This window comes from Sinocyclocheilus anshuiensis, unplaced genomic scaffold (assembly GCF_001515605.1).
Source record: "Sinocyclocheilus anshuiensis isolate Anshui unplaced genomic scaffold, SAMN03320099.WGS_v1.1 scaffold283, whole genome shotgun sequence".
In the NCBI taxonomy this organism is placed as follows: domain Eukaryota; kingdom Metazoa; phylum Chordata; class Actinopteri; order Cypriniformes; family Cyprinidae; genus Sinocyclocheilus; species Sinocyclocheilus anshuiensis.
This window is the reverse complement of record NW_015549605.1, coordinates 7,008,993-7,023,092: the sequence shown is the minus strand read 5'-3', so window position 1 is coordinate 7,023,092 and position 14,100 is coordinate 7,008,993. Positions and strand designations below refer to the sequence as shown.

Below are 14,100 nucleotides of genomic sequence, written 5' to 3'. Positions count from 1 at the left end.
CATCCCAGCTTCAAAACATACCTAACCAGCATATGCTGGTTTTTTGACCCTTGGTAGACAGTAATGCAACTGTTCCCAGGTCCAGAAACGTAAGGACATCGGTAAAATAGTTGACAGTAGAACAATAATTTAAAACCAGACTAGACCTTACAAACCTTACTATTTCAACATGGTGGACAGCTGCTGTGCGCCAGGATGCTAGAACAGGCAGGGGAAAGCTAGGGTTGCCAACCGTCTCGTATATTGGGCTTAATTTATGTGTCCCGTACGTGACCTCCATTGGCCCGTTTCTTGCCCTCTCACACAGTAACTGTATTTAACTTGGCATAGTTGAATAATAACAGTTCTGTACATGGAAATTACATACCATGAGCCTCATACACCATTGTTTCCTCCTTCTTATGTAAATCTCGCGCATGCAAAAGACCACTGAAAAACAGGCGAATCAGAACCCGCACTATGAAACAGCCAATCAGAGCAGAGTTCAACATTGAGCCGCACTATGAAACAGCCAATCAGAGCAGAGTTCAACATTGAGCCGCACTATGAAACAGCCAATCAGAGCAGAGTTCAACATTGAGCTGCACTGTGAAACAGCCAATCAGAGCAGAGCTCAACATTATTATTCATGACCCTTGCAAATAAGGTAAAAACAGACCATTTAATTCTAGGGACAAATCCTAAGGTTGTAAATGGACAAGTAAAACCATTTCTGGAGATTTTTTGCCCTTACCTAAGCCACATACCTTCTATGTAGATATCAGAGAACAATTTAAAATATTGTATCAATGCATTCTATGGCACCTTTAGGTAAATCAGAAAATCCTGAACATAACTGTTCGAGGAAGGCTGCAGAATCCTCTGCCGGCTGGTCGCTCCCGCTTCACAATTCGCGCTAACGCCAATCCCGTCCGTGTTTTGACTTCAGTAAATCAGTTTTGGCAGATACAAACAACATGATTATTTTTCATGAGTCCAACATCCAGCCGCACAAGAAAACATGCAGTCTACCCGAGACGTGATCAATAAGGGAAGCCGTCTTTCACTATTGCAAAATAGAGAAAAAACATTTTACATTTAAGTAAGCTTCTTAACCTTGTAGCCTATCTTATTCGTAAAACATACAAAATGACCAATAAAAAAGTGTCAAGCAACAAAAGCAGCCCATATTAAATCTATAAGTTACCTTTAATTCAAAAATACGCATTTTCCTATATATATATAATACATACGCGATTGTCCCATAAAGCAAAGGGGAAATAATTTTATCGTATTCCTAAGGATCCCGATAGTCAGACGACTAAAATGGTTCACTGCAATAAAACGTGCTAACCAACACAAAATTTGGGATTAAATGGGTAAGATTTCATGACATTTATGGTGTCTACTGTACTCACAGTGATATATCTATGCTGGCTACCTACAAGGACAGCTAGGGTCGATTACGTTAGCTAACAATACAGTTGACTTACCCTTCCAGTGACGTCATAGCAGGTTGAATATTCATCAAAAAATTAGATTGCATCCATTTGTACCCCTCCAGGCTTTTAAAGAGTCTCCGGAGTAACGTTAGGAGGGAAACTTGATGAGGTAGTTATCAGTAGATATCAGGATACTGCAGGTCAGGAAATCTATCCGTTCCTTTATTGAGACACGTTAAAAGCACCATGGGGGCATTATAGGGATCTGTTATGTTTAATCTATTAAGCTTTGCTATGTACAGGTCTATGTCTTTTGAATTAAAGTGCGCAGTGAACTCTGTTGCCTTGAAACTCATGCTGGCGCCATTCATTTCATATTCGCTCCCGGCTCTCCCTGCCTGCCAGCATGGTGGTGTGAACAGAATGAGTCACGTGACGTCCGGAGCTCTATACAACGTATGTATGCGGATATGTTGTTTACGTTGTTTACACTTGATCTGAACGTAAACAACATATCCACGTACATACGTTGTTTACGTATGTGATACTCTCACAGAAAGTATTCTTGTAGCTTCGTAAAATTACGGATGAGCCCCTGATGTCACATGGATTATTTTACCGATGTCCTTGCTACGTTTCTGAGCCTTGATCGTGTTAGGACTCTTGCTGTCTATGGAAGGTCAGAGAGCTCTCGGAATAAATCAGAAATATCTTAATTTGTGTTCCGAAGATGAATGAAGGTCTTACGGGTTTGGAACGACATGAGGGTGAGTAATTAATGACAGAATTTTAATTTTTGGGTGAACTATCCCTTTAAAGGTTTCTGCGGTTTCTAAAAAAAGGTCTTAATTGGCGCTTTCACAAATTGAAAGGTCTTGAATCCGATCAGAAAGTCGTGAATTAATAAAAAGTCATGACTGAATGTTGCATGCACTGCAAAAATGAATATCTTCAGTGTTTTCGTTTTATTTAAAAACAAAAAAAATCTAATAATCAAGATACGTTTACTTGAGATAAAGATATAAAGTCCTGTTTTCTAAGAAGTTGTACAAAATTAAATAAGTTTATGATTAAAACAAGAACATGTCTGTCAATGGGGTATGAAAACATTTCCCTTTGAAATAATTAGATTTTTTTTTGAGCCCATTGACATATTTGTTCTTGTCTTTAGCATAAACTCAATTAATTTTGATCAGTTTGTCATAAAACAAGACTTCTTAAGTCATTTTGCTTCTAAGGTAAATGTATCTTTAGACATTTGCTCTGGAAAACAAGACTTTCTTAATGAATTAAAAAGTAAATACAATCTGTTGGATATTCTGTATTCAAACGTTTAAGCATTTACATTTAGAGATCATTCATATTGTTTTCCATTCATTCAATGTATAAGGAATACATTGAATTGAAAACGACACATGATTACAATACAAATTGGTTTTAAAAAGTGGGTTAGTCTTAAATTTACCTTTATTAAACCTGTAGAAACCCTGATTTACTGGAAATTTGTTCAGCTTAGTTAAACTTATGAATCTCTATTAAATGTTTATGTTTCTCAATATTAAAAGCTAGTGCTGTCAAACGATTAATCGCATCCAAAATAAACGTTTTTGTTTACATACTATATGTATGTGTACTGTGTTTATTTATTATGTATATATAAATACAAACGCATGTATATATTTAAGAAAAATATGCTATGTTTATATATTAAATATATTTATATATAATCTAAAATATAATAATATAAATGTATATACGTACATGTAAATATTTTCAAAATATATACTGTATGTGTGTGCATTTATATATACATAATAAATAAACACAGTACACATACATATATTATGTAAACAAAAACGTATTTTGTATGCGATTAATCGTTTGATCCGATCTCGATTAATCGCGATTAATCGTTTGACAGCACTAATATATATATATATATATTCCTTCCCCAAATGCATTTGTAAAAAGTATAGTATTTTACTAATTAATTTCTAGTGCACTAAGTTTGTGCTAGTTGAAAGCATGAAATAACTACATTTAGAGTGTATTTTTAATTAGTATAGACATGTAAATCTATTTTTAGTATACTTATCATGAAATAAATATATTTTAAATACAATTAAATATATTTATTTTTCACTAGGGGTACCCTTGCTGTTTATGAAAGGTCAGAAAGCTCTCGGATTTCATCAAAAATATCTCAATTTGTGATCCGAAGATGAACGAAGGCCTTACGGGTTTATAACGACATGAGGGTGAGTAATTAATGACAGAATTTTTGGGTGAACTATCCCTTTAAGATCATGATTGTCCTTCGAAACACTATGATTTAATTGTACCTGTCGTGTCTTTCAGCTTTGATCCGACACAGAGAGGGCAAATGGTGTACTTCCTCTCCGCGGAGGGCATAAAGCCCTCGTTCCACTCCGCCGTCCTCTTCAACCCCGCCATCAACTACTCCGACAGGAATGATTCCTCCGCGCCGACGCCCGTCGTCTGCCGTCTAGACGCCTCCTCGCCCACCGCCTTCCCGCAGAGCAATGTCTCGCTGACATCGTACGACCTGTCGCTGGCGGAGGTCATGCTCCTCGGCCTCGTGTTCGGGGTGTTCTGGGTCATATCGGTGCTGGGGAACTCGCTGGTGTGTCTGGTGATCCATCGGAGCCGCAGAACCCAGTCGACCACCAACTATTTTGTGGTGTCGATGGCGTGTGCGGATCTGCTGTTGAGCCTAGCCTGCGCGCCGCTAGTTCTCCTGCAGGTTTCTGCCGGTCACTGGCCTCTGACCGGGGCTGCATGCAAAGCTGTACGATACTTGCAGCACCTGTGCCCCGGCGTCCAGGTCTACGTGCTTCTGTCCATCTGCGTGGATCGTTTCTACACCATCGTATATCCGTTGAGCTTTAAAGTGTCGCGCGAGAAAGCCAAACGAATGATTCTGGCGTCTTGGCTCTTTGACGCCGCGTTCATATCGCCATGTTTGTTCTTCTACGGATCGTCAGCGTCGCAAAACCACTGCGACTTCTTTCTGGCGGACAGCTGGGACGGGTTGGCGTACGCCGTCGCGCATCTTCTCTTTGGTTTCTTGGTGCCGGCGCTGCTCATCGTGTCCTTCTACCAGCGGGTGGTGCGCTACATCTGGAGGATCGGCGCTGACGGGCGAACAGTGCGCAGGACCATGAACATCGTCCCCAGGACTAAAGTCAAAACCATTAAGATGTTCCTGATGCTCAACGCCGTGTTTCTCCTCACCTGGACACCGTTTTACGTCGCACAGCTTTGGCACCCGAAGGAAACGACGGGCCCAAGCAGACGGTCGGCGCTGTTCTTCGTCGCTGTGGCCTGGATCTCCTTCAGCTCCACGGCGTCCAAACCCACGCTGTACTCTGTGTACAACGCCAACTTCAGACGCGGCATGCGAGAGACGTTCTGCATGTCGTCCATGAAGTGTTATCGCAGTAATGCATACACCATCACCGCCAGCTCGCGGATCGCCAAAAAGAACTACGTGGGCGTGGTCGATCTGCCCGTGCCGGCAAAGACGCTCATCAAAGACTCGGTTTATGACACTTTTGACCGAGAAGCAAAGGAGAAGAAGTTAGCATGGCCTATTAGCTCTAACCCACCCAACACGTTCGTATAAAGGCTCAGAAATTAACGTTAAAGAGATAGCTTGCCCAAAAATGACAATACTGTCGTCATTTACTCACCCTGAAGTTGTTTCAAACCTGTATGAGTTGCTTTTTTAGGGGCCGTTCACACAGAACGTGTTTTTCCATTGCAATGCTCTACTTTTTCATTGTTTTTCTATGTAAACGCATGCTAGACGGATGCGTATGACTGTTAGGCTCGCGTCTCGCACATGAGCGCCGCGTTTTTAAGATGCCGTGTAAAGTTAAAAGAATTTACATTTTTACATGTAGCGCCGCTCGTCAATGTCAGTTCCAAAACAGTGGACCAATCAGAAGAGTGCGGAGGTGGGGCAAGCCTTGCCAGCTTTTGTTTACAGTAGCAAGTTGGCATGGCAACTTTTTATTTGACGGCAGCATGACGGAAGAGGCATTCAGCATTGCACTTAAAAAAAAACAAAAAAACATTCCTGAGCGCTGCGTCTAGCGATTTTAGACACAAAAGACATGTTCTGTGTGAACGGCCCCTTATAAAAGATATTTTGAAGAATGTTGGTAGCCAAACAGTTGATGGTCCCCATTGACTTCCATCGTGTTTGTTTTCATACTATGGATGTCAGTGGGTACCAACTGTTTGGTTACCAACATTCTTCAAAATATCTTCTTTTGTGTTCAGCAGAAGAAACTCAGAAACACTTGAAACAACTTTAGGCTGAGTAAACAAAGACAAAATTCAAATTTTTGGGTGAATGATTCCTTTAACTCATTATAATGATATGTGGGTGAGTAAATAATGAAAATTGTTGAGCGAACTGTTGCGTTAACTGCCGTTGCACCACGATTACACACTACAGAATTAACATGACTAAACGAAATCTGTTGAAATGCAAAAAACGTGGTGCTAACTAGTTCACATACTCACTGATGACATTGGAGGAAGACTACAAAACACCCTTATCGTCACTACTGTGATCCAGTGGAAGGAAAGTGTTGATCGTCATGTGTTCTTCTGTTCGTGTTTCTGATCAGTCTGATCCTACGGTGGCCTGGTGGCGCCAAACAGGGTTCATGTTAATCTTCAGAAGATGCGTTTGTGTTTTTTGTGCCTGTAGTTACAGATAAATTTTGTCTCATAGTTTTGTGTTGTCTCATGATGCAAGACATGTGTCCCTGTGATTTTACAATTAAACATTCTGTACGATTCAAATGTAAGCCATTGTCTGAACGTTCCTGTGACCGATTGGTTATATTTACTAAAGCTGTACCTCAAAGAGCAGTTCATCCAAAATGAAAATGAACTGAAAATCTGCTCACCCTCAGACCATCCAAGAGTTTGTTTCTTCATCAGATTTGGAGAAATGTAGCATTGCATCAGTGTCTCAGCAATGGATGCTCTGCAGTGAATGGGTGCCGTCAGAACGAGAGCTGATAAAAACATCACAATAATCCACAAGTAATCCACAGCACTCCAGTCCATCAGTTAACATCTGGAGAAGACAAAAGCTGAAACAAATCCAGCATTAAGACGTTTTTAACTAAAATTCGAGTCCATAATAACGCTTCCTCCAGTGAAAAAGTCTATCTCTTGTTGTTTAGAACTGTTCTGGCTTGTAAACGCTGCTTGATCTGTGAAGATTTCTCTCCTGATTCAGACCATACAACTTTTTCACTGGAGGAAGCGTTATTATGGATTATGGACTCATATTTTAGTTAAAAACGTCTTAAATATGGATTTGTTTATCACAAACATGCAGCTTTTGGCTTCTGAAGATGTTAACTGATGGACTGGAATGGATTATTGTGATGTTTTTATCAGCAGTTTGGACTCTTATTCTGACGGCACCCATTCACTGCAGAGCATCCATTGCTGAGCAAGTCATGCTACATTTCTCCAAATCTGATGAAGAAACAAACTCATCTACATCTCGGATGGCCTGAGGGTAAGTACATTTTCATTTTTGAGTTGCATGTGCATTGCTTTAAAGCTGCACATGCAAACTAATCAAAATATTTTATTCCCACAAACTGATAATGAACCAATTAGAAGATTTCAGTCATTCTTTTCAGTTCAGTTTCAGCTGAAGACTCGTGGTCCGCTGCTCAATGTGACATTTCCAATTTCTCCATGTTCAGAGTTGGATGACGTTGCTCTATTGTTATTCAGGATGAAAGCGAAGGGCTTTAATGAAACACGCACATCATAATTAGTTTTCATATTGAGAGCAAGGACAATGAAAGTGCTTGTGCTGCTCTGGATTCTTAACCGAGACAAAAGAAAAACCTTCAGCTGCACAGAATGACAGCAGCAGCACATTTACCTGCATCATTATCAGTCTGCGCTAGAAATATAATCATAACTTTTAGCTTTTAGCAGGTTTGATCTGAGCACTAGTGCTAATAATAAATGATCTCTAATCATAAACTGAGGCAAGAAAGACAAGAAGATTCAGATTCAATGTTTTTATATTCATGATCACAAAGCAAAGCTACATTGTTTAATAAGACGTTTATCATTAATAAGCATCATCCTGCAACAAATTTCAAAATACATTTTATACACGCCATATAAAAATATACATTTGAGCTCTAAATATTATAGATTATGCCAGCCAGAATAGAGACTCAGAGTCGGGAGTCGCAAGGAAAAGTGCTGAAGGCCAATGAAAGTGTTTCACGTTCATTAAAACTTGAACTTTTCACAAAACACTTGTACATCTCTATGTTTGGGCCGATCAACACTGATGAAATAGGTTCACATTCATTACATTTATTCAGATCGTAACTCATCTGTGCTGAAATATGTTATTTTTGTTTGTTTTTGGCAAACCTGCCAAATAAAGCAGAAAGAGGAAACTCAAATAAAGTACAAAAATTAGAGCTTTGAAGGAAAGTGCTTCAAGTTTCAGTTAGTGAAATAAATACACGATCAACAACAGACACAGACAAACTCTATTTGTACAAGAGAAAAGGGAAGTGCTATGCGTTGAAATCTTTCAAATCTCGTAAAGTGCAAAGAGCCGAGCAAGAGATTTTGGCAAAAGTGCGTCTTATAATGTCTCTGTCTATAGGTTTAATGGATTAAACTGATTATAACACACATCAGAGTGACGAATCGTCACATTCTGTCACATGGAATAATGAATAAAAAAAGGGAATTGCGACTTTTTATCTTACAATTCTAAGAAAAACTAGGAATTGCCAGATATAAACAGAATTCTGAATTTTTTCGCACAATTCTGAGTTAACATCTTGCAATTCTATTTTCTATTCAATTCTATTTAAAAGAAAAAAAAGAAAATTGCTACTTTTTATTTAATAATTCTGACTTTTTAATCAGTATCGTACAATTTTTCAGTTTCTTCTCAGAATTTCAAGTAACTTGGTTATGAACCGAGTAGCTAAGTTATAAGCTTGCAATTTTGAGTTAATATCTCAGGATTAAAAGAAAAAAAGTCTGAATTGTGACATGTAAACTCAGAAATGTGAGATAAAAAGGCACAATTAGCTTAATTTTTTGGACTCGCGAGCGCTGAATCCTTCATCACAAATGATCTGGTACCAGAAGGGGTTCCAAAATAAATATATAAATGAGGAGGAAATGTTTATGAGTCACACAGAACGCTCACACATCAACACAAAACCTGGATGTGAACCACGTCCGCAAATCGACAGGAATAACTCTAATGTTTGAATGGTCATATTATTGTGAATGCAAACAGAAAAACTTATTTTAAACGTCCCATTACTACAAAACGACAGATAAACACTGTGAATCAACACTGTTCACATCCAAACGCACTCGCTCCGGATCCGTCTAAGACGTCTTGTTCTGGCCGTTTCCGCTGGAGCCGTACTTGCCGTTCTTGGGGATCTTGTTGCTGGAGCTCTGCAGCGCTTTCTGCTCGTCTCCGGTCAGGAGGGCTTTGATTTCGGACGGGATCTTGCCCTGGTCCATGGCCAGACACCACTGTTTGTACTGCAGACACACGAACAGCGACAGATCAGGGGTGTATTCCAGAAAGCAGGGTTAACTTACCATCTGCTAAACCCTGAACTCAAAAAAACCCAAACCTTGCTTACGCGAGGTATGCTGGTTCCAAAAATGCGTATGGGAGTAAGTTCAGTCAACCCAGAGCATGTTCACGGTTAACCCTCAACACATTATCAACAGAGCGAGGAATCGACGAGTCGCCATGGAAACCGATGCTAAGCGAATTTGTTCAGTGGTCATTTACATGCTTAGTGCATATCGCCACCTAATTGATGGTTGTGCGATCATCTGTTGTATTTTTTTCGTTTAATCTTTTAATCACTGAGAATAAGAACTATATTGTTTGTTTGATGGTATTTATATAATAAGAAATATCACCTATGTATTTTTATTGTAGATATATAAAAAATGCAGACCATGACAAAAAAATATAATAAGTATATTAGAATAAAATAAACATTACCTTGTTATAATAGTGTTTTATAATTAATATATATATCAACGATAGAATAAATATAATAACATTTTAGAATAATATATTACCTTATATAGTACGTATAATTGCGCTTTATAATTAACATCATACAACTATATATATATATATATTTGATAACTATATTGTAATAATATATAATATTGTGCGCAATCTGTCACACCCACTGGAGTCTGTTCAGTAGGTCACGCATGCGCTGATAGCGCTGAAGTAAACTAACCCCGAAACAGAACCTACTCCGGAGCAGGTTATGTTCAGAGAATAAGCTGTTGTTATGGCTACTTACATACCCTGAGAGTTACCTCCGTTTTTGGAACCAAAAGCTGAGTTTATCCGCTTACATACAGAGTTCCGGCATGAAACTCTAGATGGCGCAGTCCGATAGGTCTAACTCAATCTGACCTAATGACATCATTATCACATGGCACAGCTGATTGGTTTCATGTATGTTATATGTGCAGCAGCAGTATTTCTTACATGCTCACAGCAGCATGTTGTGGATGTATTGGCAGTAGCAAGTCTCGGTACTAGCTCTGCCGCAGCAGCAGCGTAGCAGATCTATTCCGCCAAGACCAAATACATTAACACTGTCAGGTACATTACCATGCCAATCCCTCCGAGAGTTGTCATGACAGAAATACCCTTAAACATACCCGGGAATGTCACATAACCTGCTTTCTGGAACACCCCTCAGTTTGAGAGTGTGATTACCATGTCCAGCTCCTCTCGCAGCGCACAGATGGCTCTCTCCTTACTGGACACCAGCTCCTCCAGATACTGGTAGCGCAGCTTCTTTCTGGCGCGACACTCTCTGGCGCTCTGCCGGCTTCGCTCCAGCTTGGCCTTCAGGTCGATCTTGGCAGGTTTGCGGCCACGTTTGCCGGGTTTCTTCACTTTTCCAGCAACCATCTACAGATCAGAAGAGACTTTACGGTGAAACACTCATGTGGTGATCATGCCACATAAATAAACAACACGATGTAAGTGCTGTAAACAGAAGACAAAATTACAGGTTGGCTTACAAATTTGTTATTTCATAATTTATACATTTTACAATACTGACACTGGTATTGATCTCAATTGAGCTGAACAATGACTCTTATTTTCCTCTGTAGAGCTGCTTTATAGACTACACGTTAATTAATTTACAAATTTATGAATTTTACAATGCTAACACTGTTGTTTTCCTGTTTTATTGAGCTAAACTCAAACAAAACTGAACGGAATTGATCTGAATAATGACATTGTTGTCTTTTGTAGAGCTGCTTCACGGCTGTCTCATAATTGAATAATTTTACAACGTTAACACTGTTATTTTCCTGTTTTTTAATGTGAAGCTGCTTTGAAAGAATCTGTATTGTGTATAAATAAATGTAAGTTGACTTAATAAACATTGCATACTATTTTGGCGGTACCATTGTAAAATAATGGTCTCAGAATTGATTACCATGGTATTTTCATATATACCACGATTCAATTATATTAATATGCTAACACTTACTCCGAGGTATTTCACAGAATGCCATGGCACATGTACATTAATCATGCTATTACGATAGTTGTTTTAGTTGTTGGAGAAGTGAAATCGCATGAATCTAGCTGATCCTGAGCTTTAGTGCTGTAAGTCAACGGGATGCTCATATATGTTCATATGACGCACTTTATTGTGATCCATCGCGTGTTTTCCAATCGACGCGAGTCTGCAGTCGCGCGCTGATCCTCGATCATTCACCTGTAATCGATCAGAGAGTCCGATTGAGATGATTTTTGATCAATCTTCCAGTGGAGCTGCCTGTGTTTTTAGCCGAATGCTAACAGCACTCTTCCGGTTCTGGCGCGGGTGACGCCCACCGCGCTGCATGCTGGGACCTGTAGTTTCTTCCCGATGGCAAGAATGAACCATTCTAGAAAGATCCATCAGTTTACACACACACACACACACACACACACACACATTACATATTTATATACACAACACCAATATAATAACTCACTGGAAGCAACATTAAATGTGTGTTATATTACATGGGATGGACTACTGACACAAAAACAGAGGGTAATGCCACTGTAGGCCTACTGTTTTAAGTTTTAGTATGTGCTTTGTTGTCATGTATGACCACAGTAAGTTGTGAAGGTGTGTGTGTGTGTCAAACACCTGCTGCTGCTGACACACGCATACTTATATATGTGGTTTACGATGATATTCCATAATGGTTTTTATACTGTACAGTATAAAACCAGTGTTAAACCCTACACCTAAACCTACCCCAAGAGCTGGGTAGATTACTTACAAATTGTAATCTGATACTGATTCCAAATTACGTGACAAAATATGAAGTTAGTAACGTAATACATTACATTACACATTTTAGGTAATATAATCAGACTACTTTTGGATTACTTTTAGATTACTTTTGAGTTTTGACCTAACTAAAAATACTAAATAGGATAATCTTGTACCATACTGATATAAAAATACAAAGAGTAAGAAAATATGATGACAACATGAAGTGCATCAAACATTAGATTATGTCAAGGTCTCCCAAACAGGTTCATAAAGGAACTGCACGGGGTTTGTGAGCTTAATGAAAAGCTAATAATTATTTAGATCATAAAAATGTAATATCAAAGTAAATAATTTTAAATAACATCAATCAAAATAAAACACTTACTAAAAAGTGAAATATTGTGTTTATCTGCATGTCATGTGACCATTAACCAAGAGAACTGTGAACATGCAAATGTGATACTTAATTACTACAATAGTTATTTTAAAATCTCAGGGCTATTCAAGTAAATATATTAGTGAAAGAGGTTCAGATGACTAAATGTTTTGGGAATGCCTGTATAAGAAATAATGTGAATTTGTGCATTTTAATGTGTTTGGAAGACAAAAACCTTTCAAAGACATATACATGGTTAAATAAGCTACTGAGTGATAATTCAAATAAACATTAATGTGTTCATGATGCAATGTTGAAACACGTCTTAAGTATTTCACTTATTTTAGAAAGGAACATTTAAAAGATGAAATAGGGAGAATCAGTAAATCATGAATAATGTATTGCTGTTGTGTGAATAATATGTAATCATGTAATCAATAAAAAGTAACTGTAGTTTGATTACGTATGAGTATTTTATTACTATACACAATGCATGCATACATCTTATTTTAAAATTGTCATGCTTGTCATGATGCCACAACAGCGCTGTATAACTGATGTAGGCAATGTTTTATTTATTTTTTCCTTTTTATTCGAAATATTCCCAAACGTGTTAACTATATCATGAAATATCTCGATTCTCAAATATGTGTAAGTAAATGCATTTTGCACCTTTATAGATCATGTTAGTTGATTTATAACGGGCGATGGGCAAAGTAGCCTAATGTTATTGTTATCTATTAACTAAGCATAAAATCCATCTTTTTACTTAAGGCTGCAGTCCGTAACTTTTGGCGCTCTAGCGGTTAATAAACAGAACTGCGTGCGTCTTGCGGAAGAACATTGTAGCCGGAACTACTTCTCTATGTTTATGTCTATGGCGAATCACGCAGGTACTAATAGTCCGAATATAAACACTTATTATAGGTGTACCGTAGTGATTCAAGACAAGCCAAAAACACGGTTTGGAAAATTGATTAATGGTGTACTTGCTTATTATATAAATTTAGTAAATTATGAACACAAAAAAGTTACGGACTGCAGCTTTAAGTACCAGATATTGGTGTCATACCATAAAATATTTTTAATACGACTGGCTTTGTATTTAATGTGAATTTAATAAAAACACTGTAAGTTACTAATTATAACACTTTCATTGGAAGAGAGCAAAGAACATGATTGACTTCAGTCTAGTCGGTCCTTGATTCTGATTGGCTGAGCCGCGTTCGAAGCTGTTGTAAATTACTCTACAAACACACACCTTTGTTTACTTCTGTGTGATGCTGAGGAACTACATTGTTTGGTGGAAGAATACTGTTTTTATTTATATCATTACACTTTATTTGCTTTGTTTTATTTTGTGAAACCTAACTACGTATATAGAATAACTGTTTTATAAAAGCAATAAGCCCCGTGAAGCCGTGGTTTACAGTGAATTTATAACAGCTCCGTGTCGTGCCTAACAACACCCCTTAGCTGTTATAAATCCACTGTAAACCACGGCTTCTTTAGGCTTATTGCTTTAATCACACCGGTGTGATCATATCAAATATAAAAAATATTATTCGGCTATATTTTGTCTTTTGGAAGCTGCATTCAAAATCCACTTGGCTCAAAAATCTTCTATGTCTATGTCTGCATATTTGGCATATTTTATCTGGCAACACGTCAGGGGCTGCACCCTACCCCTTACACAAAACTTTCTGCATTTTTAGATTTTCAAAAAACTTAATTCTGTATGACTTATAAGCTTGTTTCCTCATGGGGACCAAAAAATGTCCCCGCAAGGTCAAAATGTACTGGTATTGCTATACTTGTGAGGACCCTATAACGTAGCCTATAGGCTACACACACACAAACACACACACGTTTTATGGTTCATGGAGACTCTCCATAGGCG

General features: G+C 38.3%; 2 protein-coding genes across 5 annotated transcripts; one reads left to right on the top strand and one right to left on the bottom strand.

Moving 5' to 3' along the window:
• Positions 1 to 2,165: 2,165 nt before the first annotated feature.
• LOC107658992 (probable G-protein coupled receptor 19) lies at positions 2,166 to 5,182 on the top strand. 2 transcript variants are annotated; one of them, XM_016447751.1, is made up of 2 exons: positions 2,166 to 2,188; positions 3,780 to 5,182. In XM_016447751.1, exon 2 carries the CDS (start codon positions 3,805 to 3,807, stop codon positions 5,065 to 5,067), a length of 1,263 nt encoding a protein of 420 aa, XP_016303237.1. In that variant the 5' UTR covers positions 2,166 to 2,188; positions 3,780 to 3,804; the 3' UTR covers positions 5,068 to 5,182. The 2 variants fall into 2 exon arrangements, with proteins under 2 accessions (XP_016303237.1, XP_016303236.1); XM_016447750.1 differs by lacking the exon at positions 2,166 to 2,188 and adding an exon at positions 3,643 to 3,679.
• A 3,163-nt stretch (positions 5,183 to 8,345) lies between these two features.
• LOC107658994 (cAMP-responsive element-binding protein-like 2) lies at positions 8,346 to 11,371 on the bottom strand. Of its 3 annotated transcripts, none has more exons than XM_016447754.1 (3): positions 11,198 to 11,371; positions 10,249 to 10,446; positions 8,346 to 9,029 (listed from the first exon to the last, which is right to left on the bottom strand). In XM_016447754.1, the coding sequence occupies exons 1-3, from the start codon at positions 11,210 to 11,212 to the stop codon at positions 8,868 to 8,870; spliced, it is 375 nt and encodes a 124-aa protein (XP_016303240.1). In that variant the 5' UTR covers positions 11,213 to 11,371; the 3' UTR covers positions 8,346 to 8,867. The 3 variants fall into 3 exon arrangements, with proteins under 3 accessions (XP_016303240.1, XP_016303241.1, XP_016303239.1); XM_016447755.1 differs by having other exon boundaries at positions 11,270 to 11,371; XM_016447753.1 differs by lacking the exon at positions 11,198 to 11,371 and adding an exon at positions 11,039 to 11,180.
• Between the last annotated feature and the right edge of the window lie 2,729 nt (positions 11,372 to 14,100).